The sequence below is a fragment of the Camellia sinensis genome, chromosome 13, assembly GCF_055761805.1.
Source record: "Camellia sinensis isolate YWXY chromosome 13, ASM5576180v1, whole genome shotgun sequence".
NCBI classification, from domain to species: domain Eukaryota; kingdom Viridiplantae; phylum Streptophyta; class Magnoliopsida; order Ericales; family Theaceae; genus Camellia; species Camellia sinensis.
Window position 1 is genome coordinate 62352694 of NC_138973.1, and position 17578 is coordinate 62370271.

At 35.5% G+C, this 17578-nt stretch overlaps 2 protein-coding genes across 6 annotated transcripts; both read left to right on the top strand.

Annotated features, from left to right (window-relative positions):
* The first annotated feature begins 241 nt into the window (after positions 1-241).
* On the top strand, positions 242-8935 carry LOC114271946 (monocopper oxidase-like protein SKU5). Its single transcript, XM_028213607.2, has 9 exons — positions 242-554; positions 819-928; positions 1030-1300; positions 1398-1536; positions 5357-5723; positions 6203-6568; positions 6685-6763; positions 8273-8472; positions 8569-8935. The coding sequence occupies exons 1-9, from the start codon at positions 414-416 to the stop codon at positions 8669-8671; spliced, it is 1776 nt and encodes a 591-aa protein (XP_028069408.1). The 5' UTR covers positions 242-413; the 3' UTR covers positions 8672-8935.
* Positions 8936-12748: 3813 nt separating this feature from the next.
* Positions 12749-17295, top strand: LOC114271947 (Pentapeptide repeat-containing protein). 5 transcript variants are annotated; one of them, XR_014348910.1, is made up of 8 exons: positions 12825-13109; positions 13184-13367; positions 14134-14163; positions 14535-14641; positions 14934-14968; positions 15191-15319; positions 16372-16461; positions 16929-17152. XR_014348910.1 is itself a non-coding variant. In XM_028213610.2 (7 exons), exons 1-7 carry the CDS (start codon positions 12935-12937, stop codon positions 17118-17120), a joined length of 834 nt encoding a protein of 277 aa, XP_028069411.2. In that variant the 5' UTR covers positions 12749-12934; the 3' UTR covers positions 17121-17295. The 5 variants fall into 5 exon arrangements, 4 of the variants coding, with proteins under 4 accessions (XP_028069411.2, XP_028069412.2, XP_028069409.2 ...); XM_028213610.2 differs by lacking the exon at positions 16372-16461 and having other exon boundaries at positions 12749-13109; positions 13202-13367; positions 16929-17295; XM_028213608.2 differs by lacking the exon at positions 16372-16461 and having other exon boundaries at positions 12829-13109; positions 16929-17295.
* The last annotated feature ends 283 nt before the right edge of the window (positions 17296-17578 follow it).

Sequence of the window (17578 nt, forward strand, 5' to 3'; positions counted from 1 at the left end):
TCTAGAACGGCCTATGCATGCTCCTTCAGTCATATGAAATGATGACTCAAAATAGGCCATGACCGACAAAAAGCCTGAGATTATCCACCCTTTAGCCAACCGTTTATGCCCAAGAAAAACTAAACCCAAAAGTTAAAATACATTACACGTTGAAAAGTATTAAAAATCTCAAAATTTTAAAAAAAATTTTATCAAATATTTTCTCTATTTCTATATGAGTGTGAGGGTAAGTCCCACGTACATCCCACCCCGTTGTAGAAAGTCATCACCCTTACACACTAGCTTTTCTCTCTATCTCTCCATCCTGTGCTGCTTCCATCTCTTCTTCATCTCTCTCTGTCAATGTAAAAGCACCGAAAAGCTCAGAAAAATTGCTTCTTTCTCTTCAAAACATACCCTAAAAAGTCCAATCCATGGCTTCTCATAGTGTTGTCTTGCTCTTCTTTACCTACATTTCTTTGTTCACCAGCCTCTGTTTCGCTGACGATCCGTTTGTTAGCTACGAATTTGAGGTTTCTTACATTACTGCTTCACCTCTAGGTGTGCCGCAACAGGTTCGCTTTCATATCTTTTTCTTTCTCTCTCAACTCTCTCACTGTGCTTGCACTCGGTTACTCTGTAATCTTTCCATCTGGGTTGTCTGAATTTTCACAAACAGTTGATGGGTTAGTTTTATTTTGTCCAAAAATTGAGACTTTAGCCTTAGATCTGCAAAATGTGCTTCAAATTTTGTAATATCAGTAGTGAGCTTTGAGATAATATTGAAGAATTACTAGGGTTTAATGGTTTACCTTGAGCTGCATTGCTTTGAACTGCAGGTTATTGCCATTAATGGTAATTTTCCAGGGCCTACCATTAATGTAACTACTAACAACAATGTTGTCGTCAATGTACGGAACAAATTAGATGAGGACCTTCTCATGACTTGGTAGGATTTTTAGTATTTTTTTTTTTGTTTTTCATATTAAGTTGATTGGGATTATGGTTCTGTGAATGTGATTTAAGATTTACAATCAATGGTTGTAACAGGGCTGGTATTCATCAGAGGCGAAGTTCTTGGCAAGATGGGGTATTGGGCACGAATTGCCCGATTCCTTCCAAGTGGAATTGGACTTACCAATTCCAAGTTAAGGATCAGATTGGGAGTTTCTTTTACTTCCCGTCGACCAATTTTCAAAGGGCCTCTGGTGGTTATGGTGGATTTATCATTAATAATAGGCCTATAATTCCGATTCCTTTTGCGACCCCAGATGGAGATATCACGATTATGATTGGTGATTGGTTCACTCGAAACCACACGGTTAGTGTTTGATGAATTGCCAAAATTGACTATTTTTAGGTGCATATTGAAGATTAGCATGTAATTGTATCCACTCTTTGGTCTTGTTTTGGTATAGGCTTTGAGGAGGGCCCTTAATGGAGGTAAAGATCTTGGGATGCCGGATGGTGTTCTTATTAACGGGAAAGGCCCTTACAAATATAACTCTACACTTGTCCCTGACGGCATTGACTATGAAACAATTGATGTCCACCCAGGTGAGTATTTTTAAAGACATTGTTTGTGAAGAATCTACTAGAAATTATCTGTTTCTCACCATATGCATTAGTCTATTTTTCCAATTTAGAAGTTGGAACGTAGCCTGATGAGCTCACCCTTGACATTCCATTCCTGGAATTATCCATTGATGCATCAAACCTACTTTTGAAGTAACTTTCAACCTTCAAATCTAGGCTTGGGTGTGCCTGGTTGCCTCTTATAATTATTTTAATTATTGCTTTGTTAAGCTAGGGTGTGCCTGGTTGCTTCTTATAATTAATTCAATTATTGCTTTGTTATTTTGGGCTAATTACGATATAGGACAGTGTTAGAGATAGCTAGACTAATGGTGTCTGTTATACCATCATTGGGACGGGCACTATTTAACATAGCATGTTCTTTTGTCATGTGTTACAACTTGGGAATTATATTTCCACCAAATTATTGGCTTCAACAGTCGAATGTACTTGTGTGATTATGTGCATCAGTGTTGATTTTCTTCCTTGATATATTTTCCTTTTTAAAGTTGAGGACAAGCATATTTTAGGAATAAACATTCGCCCTTATACTTTAGTGAGAGCACCTCTTGTGTGCAAAACTTCTAAATGTTTACAAAGGAAATAAAAACTATAAACAACCCTCCTTGATGCCTTTCTAAAAAATTATTATTTATCAAAAGGAAAAAAACTACAAACCTCCCCAAGGGGAACATTTTGGTCTGCTTTGAAAATATGAAACACATCTTTTTCGGGTAGTGATATTGGGGTGAGAATATATATTGTATATATGGCATGCTTGTGTATATTAGGAATTAGGCAATTTTCTTTTCTTCCTTGTGTATATTAGGAATTTGGCAATTTCCTTTTCTTTATATTTCCTTTTTCAGTCATCTGAACTCTTTGTAAATATACACAATTGAATATGCAAAATTATTCAGAAACTTACATGGTTTCAGAGCCACATTCGAAACCCTAGTCCTCATTTGAGTTCGAATCAACCATTTTGGTTCAGTCTCTAGTTCGTGGCCACCAATCGTACCTTCCTTTGACATTTGTATTTGTGGCATTCCAGATTAGGATATTTGTCTGCTGACCGCTTACGATCTGATTTGGGTGGAGAATATTTTAAAAATGAGTTTTGTGAGTATTTGGCCAATTTGGGTACCATTCACCAAACTTCCTATACAGATACACCTGTCCAAAATGGTCGAGCCGAGCATAAACACCGTCATCTCCTTGAGACAGCTAGGTCTCTTGTTCTCTCTGCCTTAGTTCCGGCTCCATTCTGGGGGGAGGCGATTCTTACTGCTACTTTTTTTCTCAACCGCATGCCTACTCCCCTTTTTTCTGGTTAGTCTCCTTATGAGGCTTTGTTCTCCAAAATTCCTAACTACTCATTTCTTTGTGTGTTTGGGTCTACTTGTTTTGTCCTCCTTCCCCGCAAAGATAGGACCAAACTTAATGTCCGGTCTGTCGTCTGTGTCTTTTTGGGTTACAATTTTACTCAGAAAGGCTACCGCTGTTACGATCCTGTCTCTCGTCGCCTTTATATCTCCCGTCATGTTGCCTTTCTCGAACGTCTGTCTTACTTTCAGCTTCCCCCTCTCACTGCTCCAGTTTCCGAAGAGGATTTGGTTCACATTGACCCATTTCCTTCTGAGGTTCCATTTGATGAATACATCTCCACTGTTCCTCTTGAGCCTATTCCTACTTCTTTGTCTGCGTCACTTATGGCCCCTTCTTCTCCTTCGGCTTCTGCTTTCCCTCCATTGTTGGTCTATTCTTGTTGTCAGGCTCCTCTACCATCAATTGTCTCTACTCCTGTTGTTGCTCCTTCTGCTTCTGACGACTCTAATCCTGCTGCACACCGATATCCTACTTGTGAGCGTCGTCCTCCAAACAGGTTGGGTTGGTCTAATATATGTTTTTCTGCTTCCTATCGTATCTTTTTTTCTGTTATTCATTCTTTTTCAGAACCATAGTCTTACACGGAGGCTTGTTAGGATCCTAATTGAGTTCAAGCTATGGAGAATGAGTTGTTTGCCTTACAAAAGACTAACACTTGGGAGTTGGTTCCTTTGCCTGCTGGCAAGAATTTGGTTGGCTGCAAATGGGTCTATAAAGTCAAGACTAATTCTGATGGTTCTCTCGAACGCTACAAAGCTCGCTTGGTTGCCAAGGGTTTCTCACAGAAGTATGGTATTGATTATGAGGAGACATTTGCCCTTGTTGCTAAGATGACTATTGTCCGTACCTTAATTTCTGTTACTGCTGTTCGACATTGGCCTCTCTATCAGATTGACGTTAAGAATGCTTTTCTTAACGGTCATTTTTCTGAGGAGATCTACATGTGTCCTCTCCTTAGTCTTCTCCACTCCTCTGGGCAAGTTTGTCATTTTCGGCGTACTCTGTATGGTTTGTAGCAGTCTCCTTGTGCTTGGTATGATCGCTTTTAGACTGCTATTACCAAGTTTGGATTTCATCCTTTTGCTTCCGACTCTACTTTGTTTCTGAGATATATCTCGGCTGGTTTTGTTGCTCTTCTACTCTATGTGGATGATATGATCATCACTGGCTCTGACTTTTCTGCTATCTCTTCGGTCAAGCAACATCTCTTCCGTACCTTCGAAATGAAATATTTGGGTCCATTGCTGTATTTTTTTGATACTGAGGTTGCCTCTTTTCCAAAGGGCTATTTTTTGTCTCAGGCCAAGTATGCTAATGAGGTTATTCACCGTGCAGGTCTTACTAATACTAAGGTTTCTGATACACCTATTGAGCTTAATGTGAAGCGCAACTCTACTGATGATGTTCATCTGGATGATCTCACGGTCTATCGCGAGCTGATGGGTTGTTTAGTCTATTTGACTGTCACTTGCCCTAATCTTGCTTTTGTTGTTCATGTGGTTAGTCAGTTCGTTTTTGCTTCACGCTCTACCCATTGGGCTACTTTGGTTCGCATTCTTCACTATCTCTGGAGTACCATCTTTCAGGGCTTGCTGTTGTCCTCTACTTCTTCTTTAGACTCGGTGGCCTATACTGATTCTGATTGGGCTGGTGATGTTAATGATCGCAAGTCCACCTCTGGTTTCTGTACGTTTTTTGGCGATTCCTTGATCTCTTGGAAAAGTAAGAAACAAATTGTTGTTGCTCGCTCTACTGCCGAAGCTGAGTACCGTGCTATGGCTCATGCTACTGTTGAGCTTGTTTGGCTTCGTTGTCTTCTCTCTGATTTGGGTGTACCTCAGTCTTCTCCGACCGACCTTGATTGTGATAGTAGTGCTATTCAAATTGCCCACAATACTGTCTTCTATGAACGAACGAAACACATTGAGATTGATTGTCACTTTGTCCGACTGCATTTGCAGTCTGGCTCTATCTCGCTTCCTTTTGTCTCCTCGACTTTGCAACTTGCGGACTTCTTCACCAAGACTCACACTACCACTCGATTTCAGTTTATTCTTAGAGAACTCTCAGTACTTTCTGCTAAAACACCTTGAGTTTGAGCGAGGGTGTGAGAATATATATTGTATATATGGCATGTTTGTGTATATTAGGAATTAGGCAATTTCATTTTCTTCCTTGTGTATATTAGGAATTAGGCAATTTCCTTTTCTTTTATTTCCTTTTTCAGTCATAGGTTTAGGCTATATAAACTGCTGAACTCTTTGTAAATATACCCAATTAAATATATGGAATTATTCAGAAACTTACAATTGGGACATGTCTCAATACTTGTAAACTTAATGATTGTTTTTCTTTCTTCCATTTCCCCTTTTTCTTCTTGACTTCTAATTGGTTATATTACGACGTTGGCCAGGCAAAACGTATCGATTTCGTGTAAGCAATGTTGGAGTGTCAACTAGTTTGAATTTCAGAATCCAGAACCATAACCTGCTTTTAGCAGAAACAGAGGGATCATATACAGTACAGCAGAACTACACTAGCTTAGATATTCATGTTGGACAATCTTATTCTTTCTTGGTAACCATGGATCAGAATGCAAGTACTGATTACTACATCGTAGCAAGTGCCAGGTTTGTGAATGAATCACTCTGGCAAAGAGTTACTGGTGTTGCTATCTTGCACTATTCAAATTCGAAAGGGAAGGCATCTGGTCCTCTTCCGGACCCACCAAATGATCAATATGACAAAACCTTTTCAATGAACCAGGCCAAATCCATCAGGTTTGTTCGCTATGTTTTGGAAGCAATGAAACATTAATTACATGAATGTAATTTATTCTTTTTTTGTTTTTTTGTTTCCCTTAAAACGTCACGTTTTCATTTCAAGCATAATAACAAATTCAGGAAGGATTATTGGCTCTATAAATTGTTCATATTTTTCCATTGCAAGCTTGCTGAACTTCAAATAAACATCATGATCAATTCATGACGAAAACACTATTTGTAAAATTGGATTAATTACCCCAAGACCCTTTCAACTATTTGCGAATATCATCTTATTACAATGTTATTCTCCATCTTCATGGTATTACGGATTTTATTTGTTTATGTATTCGTAGTGGTAAATGTTTGGCATAATTTAACATTTTTATTTCTTCTATATGTTAGGAAATAAATCTCTCTTTCTCCATGTTTTCAGTTCTAAAGAACTTGTTATTAACGTTGTGTCACTGATTAGTGTTGTGGTTAACATTGTGCAGGTGGAATGTATCCGCCAGTGGTGCTCGTCCCAACCCACAAGGCTCCTTTAGATATGGCTCAATCAACGTGACTGATATTTATGTGTTGAAAAACAAGCCACCTGTGACAATCAACGGGAAAAGGCGGACAACACTTAGTGGGATCTCATTTGTCAATCCCGCCACACCAATTAGGCTTGCTGACCAATTCAAATTGAAGGGAGTGTACAAGCTTGATTTCCCTCATAGGCCAATCACAGGACCTCCTAAGATGGAATCATCAATAATCAATGGTACATATAGAGGATTTATGGAAATTATATTGCAAAACAATGACACCAAGATGCAAAGCTATCACCTGGACGGATATGGCTTTTTTGTGGTTGGGTAAGAATTGGCTTCGTTCTCTAAACTTCATCGCATCTACTTCTCCATATGAATACTCTCTCTCTCTCTCTCTGCACATTGTTGAAAGAACCCATACTTTGTTTAATTGATTGCAGGATGGATTATGGTGAGTGGACAGAGAATAGCAGGGGCACATACAACAAGTGGGATGGTGTTGCTCGAACCACAACACAGGTATATATATATATATATATATTTTTGACAAGATTTTGATTCCGTCCTAAAGCTATGTTGTTTGTCTTATTAGCTTCTCATTTTCTTCTTCACTGGAGAATTTTCAGTATGTATATCAGTTACAAGTTTATTTATTTATTTTTGGGTAAATTACACATTTGGTCCACAATTTATGTATTTTCTTACACTTTAGTCTCCAATCTTTTAATTGGTCCAATTTGGTTCCCAAAGTATGCAATTTGTTACACTTTAATCCCTAGCACTTGTACCATTCAAAATCAATAACGGGAGAAGGAATATTTTCAAAATTTTACAAAAATATGCAACAAAATTAAAAGATTAGGGACAAAAAATTGCAAGAAAGTGCATACTTTGGAGACTAAAATGAATTGAAACGCAATGCATCCTTTAAGAACCAAAATGCACACTTTTAGACCATGTGTGTATTTCGCCATTTTGATTTTGTTGAGGCTTCATGTAAAATTTTAAAAATACCTCTCCTCTGTTACTGATTTGGAATGGCGCTAACATCAAAGACTAAACTGTAACAGATTGCATACTTTGGGGGACCAAAGTGGAATGATTAAAAGATTAGCAACTAAAGTGTAACATAACATATACTATGGGGACCATTAGCGTAATTAACCCTTTATTTATTTATTTTTGAAAATATGGCAGATTTTATTAACATATCATAATGAACATAGGCTCCAGAGTGCTATATTTCGTCAATTTTTTAGATCTATACCTCTCTGTAGGGTATCTGGATGTGTCCTTTAATGAACAAATAGCTACTTTTTGGCTCCTTGATATACTTCATCTACATGGAAGGATTTATTCTTTTGAGCAAATGAACTAAAAATAATTTGGTATTATGTATATATATATTTTTATAACAATAGGTAGGTGGGGAATAGGGGAAGGAGAAGCTGCATCATGTATTGGTGAGACTCGAAACTGGGTGTTACACTCTGTAAGAGAGCACCTCATCCACCTGGCGAATCTTTAGTCTCTCATTTTAGATACAAGATGTTCATAAACTGGCCAATTGAGCTAGGCAAATGAATTCTTCATTGCATGTTATTCAACGCACACTGTATTCAAATGACATTTGTTTTGTTGAATGAGGTCACTTCTTGCTTGCAATGCTTTTGAAGAAAAAAGCTTGATAGGACTGGCTGTTATTCAGATCTGACTGTGATGCATGCTAGCTAAAATGTTAAGTGCATTTGAAAGGATATTAAGAACTTTTGGGAAGACTCATTTTGCTTTGCTTTTTTCTTGTATAATATTTTTTAAACTACAAGTTTTGATGTTAGATTATTTATGTTCTCTTTTCTCTAACAATTCTATAACCGTTTTTTGTGTAACCTTCATTCAGCTAATGCTGGCACTATAGAAATTCATTTCAAGCACTATCGCTTCTCTATCCGGAAAGCTTAGAGTGTGTGATACATTCCTTTTCAATTGTTCTGAACCTTTTAGTTTCATTATTTCTGTTCTTTACAGGTTTTCCCTGGGGCATGGACAGCAATCTTAATCTTCCTTGACAATGTTGGAGTTTGGAATTTGAGAACAGAAAACCTTGACACATGGTATCTTGGGCAGGAAACGTATATCAAGATTGTCAATCCAGAGGCCAGTAACAAAACTGAGTATCCCATGCCAGATAATGCGCTTTTTTGTGGTGCCCTCAGCAAAATGCAAAAGTATGTACTGGAGCCATCTGTGTCAAATCAAATATTATATACTTTGAATCTTTTTCGATTACCTATGCTTACTATATATCTCCTTTCCATTTTCAGGCCTCAAGACATCTCTTCGGCAACATCCATCATGGGTAATCAATCAAAACTGTTCTCGAGTCTGGTAATGATGATATGTGCTGTAATTTCCATTTTTCACTGAACATTGTCCATCGGGATGTCTCCTTCGTGTTTCTTGTCGGAGCCTGGCTTGCTTAGTGAGGTTTGTGGTTGTGAGTGTTTAGGTGTGTAATTCTAGTTTTGTTGATATGAATCTTTAGTAGTTTTGAGGGACAATTTTTTCATTCCTGATGTAGTACATGCTCCAGGGATCCTAGTTTAATTTATTGGGATTTATCATTCTTTTATAACCTATAAATTTCATCTAATAATGATAATTCATCTATTTTCACATACAATTTGACTATATTCTAGCGTTACCTCTCTAACTGATGATATTATGTTTATGTTTCCTTTTTTGCATGACCAAACTTGTAATGCGCACGAGCGTTCTTACAGGAACATGTGTTGTTGAATTAGGTGTTCTTGATATTCTAAGATTGGTTAAGCTTCTTGTTGCTTTCAAACTTGCCTCATATGTTAATGATTTTTCTGGTGGGATTTAACAGTAATGGTAAGTGATGAAGTTTGGAACTGATTTGTTTATGGCATTTCCCAGTCCATCTCTCTGTCTCTCCCTCTCTCTCATAATTATTTTGTGCTTAGAGTGGCCGGATTTCAGTTTCCAAGGAAACTGTCAACTGTGAAGACTGATCTGTTCCTCACTTTCAAATTGAAAATTCGTTCCTAAAGTTAATACTGCTGTTGCTTTTCTACGTCGCACATTAACAGCACCAACCTGCAGAACTGAAAAAATCGCTGGCCATATATGTCTTCTACAAATCATTGGACTCTTTTTTTATAAACCACATGCCTTTTTATAGACTAGTTTGCATGTGGTTTGTGCAAAAGCTTCTGGCTTTTAGGGGGTCAAATGGAGTGACTAACTTCACAGGGAATCATCTTTAACAGAGATTCATCAGTAGTTACACTGATGAGGAGACTTTCTTTGAAGCATTTATTGATAACTACAGTACAGTGGCAAGAGAATGAAAAAGTAAAGCATTTTGGTAATTGTGGCATCTTATGCATATGCATACTTTTCACTTTACATGTCACCTTTGGCCTCTACTTTTGGTAATGGCTATGCAAGCTTTGCCCCCTATTTTGGTCCATTGTTATCCCTTTTTCCTTGATGGTTCACTGATAGCTGCACATTGAATGCAATATGGGCACCATATCTTTTGTCTCCAAAATCTGTCTTACAGTCCAAATGTACTCTTTGCTCCATGATTGTATCTCATGATTCTCATATTTCAAGATTTCCACAACATCTATTTGGGAGTCGCATTTGGTCATTCGGGCTGGAAGCAGCCGCCATCAACATGTTGGGATCACATTTGGAAAACATTTCCAGACAAAGAAGGAGAAATATTGTGAGCAAACTGGGTTTACTAAAAAGATCATTTTTTTTGCATTGGCAACATGCTGTTGCAAATAATATTGAAAATCACTCCCAATTGGTTGAGAGTAGGGCTTTTCTATTCGGTAAAGATCGGGTATTTCCCCAGCGGGAGAAAAAGTGACTCCCCGGTGACGCTCCCAAACTGATCGCTATTGTTTTCTTGTTGTCTTGAATTGTTATAGACCGGCTTTATATTAGGTATAGTTGGTAGACCACCGGTAGGTGATTCTAGGTCAAGTGCCACCGATTTGGTCATAATAAATATTAAATATTTTTATTAAAAAATAGTCATTTGCAATATTCAAATTACCATCACAGATAATTAATTTTTTTTAAAATATACACAATTAATTTTCTAATATTTTGCTACAGAAAAATATCCACATCTAAATTCATTTGCATCCGTCAAAATATTATGAAAAAATGTTTCTTCAATGCAAACAAGCCAATTGTTTCCCCGTTAGCGATGCAATTTAACCAACTTCTCAAATAATCCAAAGATGAGATAAAGATCATCAAAATAAAATGTTTTCCAAAATTTCAAAATTATTTTTGCCTTAAAATTGAGAAAAATCATAGAAATATAATAAACGCTTTTAATTTTTCCATATCAGAACTAGTGTTTGAAATTTTTTCATAAAATAAATTCTGAAATTGTAACCAATTTTAGACTTTGATCTCTAGCCTTAAGTTTCCTAGACAGATGCAATAGTTCTTATTAGGGTAAAATACACTGCTCTCTCTTATAGTTTGGAATTAGTACGGCATGTCTTATAATTTCACATAATTACATTAAATTTTTTTAATATTTTAATTTAGATGCCACTTAATTCTTTTTTCATTGATAATTTATCAGGCACATATTTGAAAAGTGATGTTTTCATCTATTTTATATTAAAATATATGTTTTTCGTGATTTAACTTATATTTTCACATCATCTTCTGATATTTTTAAAATCTTATTAAAAAGAGATCAATTGAATTATGGAAAAATTATGAAACCTATATTTTTTTTTTCAAACCTCAGCATGTGAGTGTAACTAGTCCTCATTATTAGACAAATGCTAGCAAATGTCTCCAATATATTATTTAATGTTGGGAAGTGTGTATAAAATATCTTAAAAATATCTAAAATTATTAAAAAAATGTATTGAATTTAGGCTCCGTTTATTTTGACATAAGATATTTTTATCAAAAATATTTTACTCATTTTTCGTGATTTGGTTGAATAAAAAGCAAGTAAAATATTTTTTAATCATTTTTAAAAATAAAAATACTAACTTATTTTTAAAAATTTTGAAAGTTAATTTTTACAAAGTTGACTCTTACTCATTAAATTTTTAACACATTTAGTTTTTTCAAATAAATATCTTAACTCGCTAAAAAATTATAAATGTCACTTTGTTGAATTAAAATTTCCCTTCGAGGTTATAAAATATTTTTGTTTCAAGTGTCAACTAAACGCCAAAAAACAAAAAACTTTTTCTGTGTAAAATCAATTTATAAGAAAAATATTTTTTTGTGTAAAATATTTTATGTTGAAAAAACGGAGCCTTAGGCCTCGTTTGGCAAGAGGCTATTTTAGCCAATTAGCTAAAAAGTTACTAAATTAGTCAAAAAGCCAACAACCCATACTAAAAAGTCAAAGATTCTCTTTTCTCTCTACTTTTTGCATATCTTTTCGTAATTAGCCAAAAAGTCATCCCAAACATACAAATTTTTTTTACCTACCTTTTTAGCCAAATAGCCAAAAAGTTACTAAATTAGCCTATTCCCAAACGAGGCCTTAGTAAAAAATATCTTGTGTTCTTCAAAGTTTTTGTCTTTTACTTGTATCCTAGAAGCACTTATTAGCAAGACCCTTATTATTATGATTATTATTATTATTATTATTGGAAAGACAATAGAACACACCCCTCAAAGGGTGTGTACAATATGCACCTTATAACTACAAAAAGAGAGAGAGTACATAACTCAATACTTTCTTAGTCATAAGACCATCTCCAATGATTCATCAATTCTTTCATCAAATTTAAATTTGATGAAAAAATAATCTTTTTTTTACTCCAATGGTTTCATCAAATTAGTATTAAATCGAGAATATTAACAATATTTCACCAACTTGAAGACTCCTGTGAGCTTCATTAAATCATTATTCATAACCGTTGGATTTTCATCACTGGATGTCCCCCGAATGACCACCTCTAGGTAAAAATTTGTAAAAACAAAACACACACTAGCTAGTCAATCGGCCGGACATCTAGCCAGTCGACCGGTGCTTTGATAAAAGGTTAAACTCTTCCGTTCGAACATTTGATATCAAATGAAGTTTTTTATTCAAATTTAATAATAATAGAAAATGAACTATTGGAGATGTCCTAGCTAAAAAAAGAAGAAGGTCATAATTAAATATTTCAAAATAATGTCATAACTAAAGAAGAAAATTAATTATAATTAAAGAAGAAAATAGCGTAATTGTGCATTCTATTTTAGTATAGTATATGTTATTTTAGCACAGTGTATGTTATTTTAGCACATTATTATATTTGAGTTATAATTATCTTATTCAGATCATATCACCGCTTTATGACATCACTTCAAATTCAATTTATATTTTATATTTTTTATAAAAGTTAAAAAAACATATTTATTTAGTTTATTTCGAATACCCTATAATATGATGGGTATATAATAGAATTTTCCATATTCTTATTCAGCATAATCAAAGGAAATCCAAGTGGCATCCGAAAAGCCAAAAACATAAGAACACACGTGTGCACATCCATTACCAATCCTGATCAACAAGATAATTTACTGTGGTTGCGAGACTCATCTCCCTAGACTCTCTCTGTTTCTGTATATCTCTAAACAGAGGCAAAGAGACCCCTCATCATCTCAATAATGGCACTCACTTCAATCTCTCTACTACCCATGAAATCCATAAGCATCTCATCCTCATCACCAACTTCTTCTACTTTTTCTAATAGGCTTATCATCAATCCTCCTCTCAAGCCTTCCTCTAAACCATTCCTAGTCTGCTGTCAAGTAGAGTCAGATTATGAAGATCATATTCACAGTAAGTTCTTCACATGTTCTCTACTCTTTTTACTAGTCCCAAACTAACTGAATTATCCATAAAAAAAATTCTAGCACTAATTCCATTTGCAGAAGAATCAAAGAAGTGGAGAAGATTAGTTTCAACAGCATTGGCAGCTGCAGTGTTAACATTCGGCACCAACATGTCTGCCCTTGCCGATCTCAATAAGTTCGAAGCTGAGACTCGAGGCGAATTTGGGATTGGATCGGCCGCTCAATTTGGTTCTGCAGATCTAAGGTCCATTTCTCACACAAAAATGTCTATATATTTCTTTTAAAGTTGTGTTTAATTTGTACAAGTCAAGAAAATAACTAAATTTTGCTCATGCCTTATTATATATATATATATATTCTTTTCATTTTCCTTTCCCTCCATAAAGGGTCATGCTATAATAGACATAGGACATACTATATATGCAAGTTATGGTTCAAATTGGTGTTGGTTATATTGTTGTGTTTTGTTGCTTGCCATTGTGGTGGTGGAGTGGAGTTGATAAATTGTCAAATTAAAATTGGTTATGACTCGTTGTGGTAGTTTTGGCTATGACCAAAGAGATTTCGATTATGCCCCGAAGTAGTATTGCTTTCGATTTAACGTGGTTTTGATCAATGGCTCATATTTATTTTTTATACCCAATGACTAAAACTAGAGGTGCATATGGTATGCACATTTTAAAGGAGTGTGCCTGTTAGAATATATATATATATATATATTTTCCCCCGTAAATCCTTCCACAAATCAATTATTCAAAAACATCCTTAAGATAAGGGCTACAGTAGACACCTTTTTTGGAATAATTTTGAGTCGTAAACATGACTATTACATTAAATTGAAAATGATATTTATCAAAATTGGGCTATTTTGAATCATCTCTTAGGCTAAACCACTTTGATTTGACACCGCTTCAAGTTATAACTAACATCATTTAAGACAAATTTGCATTTAATATAGACCTATTAAAATTGGGCTTCTTTTAAATACTAAAATGTTTCTTGTCATGCAGGAAAGCAGTTCATGTGAATGAAAATTTCAGGCGAGTGTCTTCATCTGTTGCCCATTGATGAAATATAATGCCTTTGCATTGATGTTGCCTAACACTTTATCTATGTTTGACAGCAAATTGAAGTAGGGGAGGACAAAATAAGTTCAAAATAATTGAAATCAAATAATGGCGTCATGTTGTGAACTATTGTGTTCATTGTTGAATTGCCATTTTGCTTAAAAATGTTGGGTGGTATGAGCTAGATGAAGCCGCAACATGTAGCAGTGAAAATTGAATTGTAACTTTGTATGAGTTAGCCTAATTTGTGTTGGAAGTGTTGGCTAAATAATAGTAGCTGAAATTCAATACTGCGACTTTTCAGTGGAATCATGTGTTTTAATCAACCTAAATGGCTGATACAGAAGAGCCAATTTCACGTCTGCCGATATGAGGGAATCTGATTTCAGTGGGTCAACATTCAATGGTGCATACCTAGAGAAAGCTGTTGCATACAAGGCAAATTTTACAGGTAAATAGATGCTCTTCATTTCCACAATAACCATGTAAAAATTGTAGATCAATGTTTCAGATGGAGTCCACAACACGATGTTGAATGGCATGTTTTCTTAGACCAATATCATCTAGGCTATGTTTGGATCATGAATTTGTGGAGAAAAAGGAAAATGTAAGGGAAAAAAATTCCCTCCACAAATCCATGATCCGAAATATCTATTGTTGTATTTTCCTAAGAATATCCACAATTTCATTTATTTTCTTCTTCTTCTTCTCTCTGGTCTTAAATTCTGTTGTCAATTCTACAGGCGCTGATTTGAGTGATACATTGATGGATCGTATGGTAAGGCGACTGAAACATTGATCAATATTCATTTGTAAAGGTTTTTTTTTATTACAAATCACAAAGGAATTGCTAATTATAATCAATGAGAATTCTTGTAAGGAGGTCTTAACCTTTTTTAGTGTTATACACGGTAACAATTATCTAAAATTACTCTTAGCTGAAACTCTTTGCTTCATAGCAATTGACTAATGCAATATACATTGTTTGCTGTCCCAATAGGTTTTGAATGAAGCCAATCTTACAAATGCTGTCCTTGTTAGAACGGTTCTCACCCGTAGTGATCTTGGAGGTGCTGTTATTGAAGGTGCTGACTTCAGTGATGCTGTTTTGGATCTTCCCCAGAAACTGGTACAATTTCGCTACAGTTAATTTATTGGATCCAATACTGATTTGCTTAATCATCAACCTTGGAAAATTTCTTGACCGTGCATTAACATCTATTTAACATGTAAGTTGTTGCATTCAAGTTGACCAGAAGAAACAGTCATGTATTTGCCAGCATCGTCCAAAGACTGCATCGGAAGAAACTGTCACTTCCATCTTGTAGAATAAATAAGTCTTGAAGTTAGAATACAATGTAGTTTTTGTACAATCATGCCTATGGAATCTCTTAATTCTACCCATAAACAGTAATAAGCTCCATCACTGGAAACAACTTGAGGAGTTCTATCGATGGAAAATCTTAAAAAAATTAATAAATAAAGCATATAGCATCCTAAAACAATGGCACATGCAGAAATTAGGCACCAATTAGAAAGCCCAAACCATCTCTTTGAGCCTATTTCAACCAAAGCCTGTGGGTGTTTGACAGTTTGACAAGATCAATGACTTTGCACACAAACAGGCAATTAATGAGGTAAATTGTTGTCACAAGTTGCCCTAGATGAGCATCCATCCAGACCACAGATACACGTTTAAAATTCTCGGAAGCAACTGACCTCACATTCTGCAAGTTTTTCAATGCATGGATCAAAGATCTATCCATCCATGTAGGACCATAAATAAGTGGCCTTTTTTAGAAGCATTATAACCTTGTATTTGTTAATATTTTGTAATATTGATTAATGTATTGGTTATCTGAGTAAACAAACTGTTCATTGATGAGAAACTCAAATGACCACTGAGCGTGTTCTCAAGGTCTTGTCCTCTGCTACTTGCATAAGCTATTTGTTTGTTGACAACTAGCCTGGTTGAAGATGCTCAATTTTGAGTACCCAAAGTTTTCTCATCAACTGAATTGGATATTTACCGAGCCAATTTAGTTAATTGGATCAAATTGGTTAATCAAATAAAAGATTGGGGTGAGAATCAACATTGAATTGTGCCTATCTGAAGATCAAAATGTGTTATAAACATAAATTATGCTTAGCATAATGGATTGGTACAATTGATCTATGTAGATGATAGCCCTAGTGATGGTCACAAAAAAATGAATGGATAATTGGCATTCTACTCAAAAAGTGGCACGACATGGGAAGTAATGTAGATAAGTAAGTGTTATCTTCCTTTGTTTTTATTTTTTGATATTTTTATTCTTGTAATAACTCACCTCGTAGCTGTAATATGTGGAAATGGTTACTAGTGTCATCCATACCGGTTCAATATGAGAGATATTTTTGATCCACACGTAGAAAGTGTCATGCCCATGCTGTCTGTTTTCTAAGCAAAGACTAAAACACTTCAAAAGTAGCCTTTCCTTAGCCAAGTAGGGCCTTCTTCTTGGTAGATGTTTCAAGATAATCCTCTAGAATGATGAAAAAAAGAAAAAATAATAATAAAAAGAAAAAAGAGAAGTTGTTGGAGTCATTTTTGGCTTAAATTTTCCTGCATCATATTCTTCTTTGATTATTTTCTCAGTTTAGCTTACATATGCCATCATCTTTCTTCCTGTAATATTCTTGCAATGTGCTAAAATTCACATCATTTACACGTTTCGCATTTGGGTTTATTTATACAGGCTCTTTGCAAATATGCAAGTGGCACAAACCCTGTGACCGGGATAAGTACCAGACTGAGCCTGGGTTGTGGAAACAGTCGACGCAATGCCTATGGTACTCCTTCCTCCCCTCTGTTAAGTGCTCCGCCGCAGAAACTGCTTGATAGGGATGGGTTCTGCGATGAAGCCACCGGTCTTTGTGAGGCAAAATAGATGACACTTATCTAGTAAATACATGTGGGAAAGAACAGATTGCACAATGAATATGCCCTTTTGACCCCAAACTTGTGGAGATAATTCAACTTTGAGAATATGGAGCATTGTCCATTACCATCATGTTTTCAAGACTTAAATAGAAAACAAAGATTTAAATGAACCATTCTTGCAATGATGAAGTGTTCTCATGCTGGTCCAAATGAGTAATGAAGCAGGGGAGAGGTCCCAAACAAGTCTTATCGAGTACTTTGCTCTGTTTTCTATGCTGTTTTGATATTTGGTCATTATGGTAAATTGAGGTTAAGTCCTCAGTTAGTGTCCTGAGGTTGGAGAAATGACAAACATTCCTTTTGATGACACTATATTTTGGAGCATGAAATTGAATTAGAAAAACCAAACACTTGTTTCCAGCATTGGATAGGAAATTATGCCTTGTCTTCAACGATGCACTTCAG

What these genes read in the sequence shown, in the direction of transcription:
- LOC114271946 (XM_028213607.2), top strand. Translation starts at nt 414, where the DNA reads ATGGCTTCTCATAGTGTTGTCTTGCTCTTCTTTACCTACATTTCTTTG. An exon ending in GGTTCACTCGAAACCACACG is followed by an intron (nt 1,301 to 1,397) that starts GTTAGTGTTTGA and finishes GTTTTGGTATAG; the next exon opens with GCTTTGAGGAGGGCCCTTAA. An exon ending in GCCCTCAGCAAAATGCAAAA is followed by an intron (nt 8,473 to 8,568) that starts GTATGTACTGGA and finishes TTCCATTTTCAG; the next exon opens with GCCTCAAGACATCTCTTCGG.
- LOC114271947 (XM_028213608.2), top strand. Translation starts at nt 12,935, where the DNA reads ATGGCACTCACTTCAATCTCTCTACTACCCATGAAATCCATAAGCATC. An exon ending in TTATGAAGATCATATTCACA is followed by an intron (nt 13,110 to 13,183) that starts GTAAGTTCTTCA and finishes AAAAAATTCTAG; the next exon opens with CACTAATTCCATTTGCAGAA. An exon ending in ATACATTGATGGATCGTATG is followed by an intron (nt 14,969 to 15,190) that starts GTAAGGCGACTG and finishes CTGTCCCAATAG; the next exon opens with GTTTTGAATGAAGCCAATCT.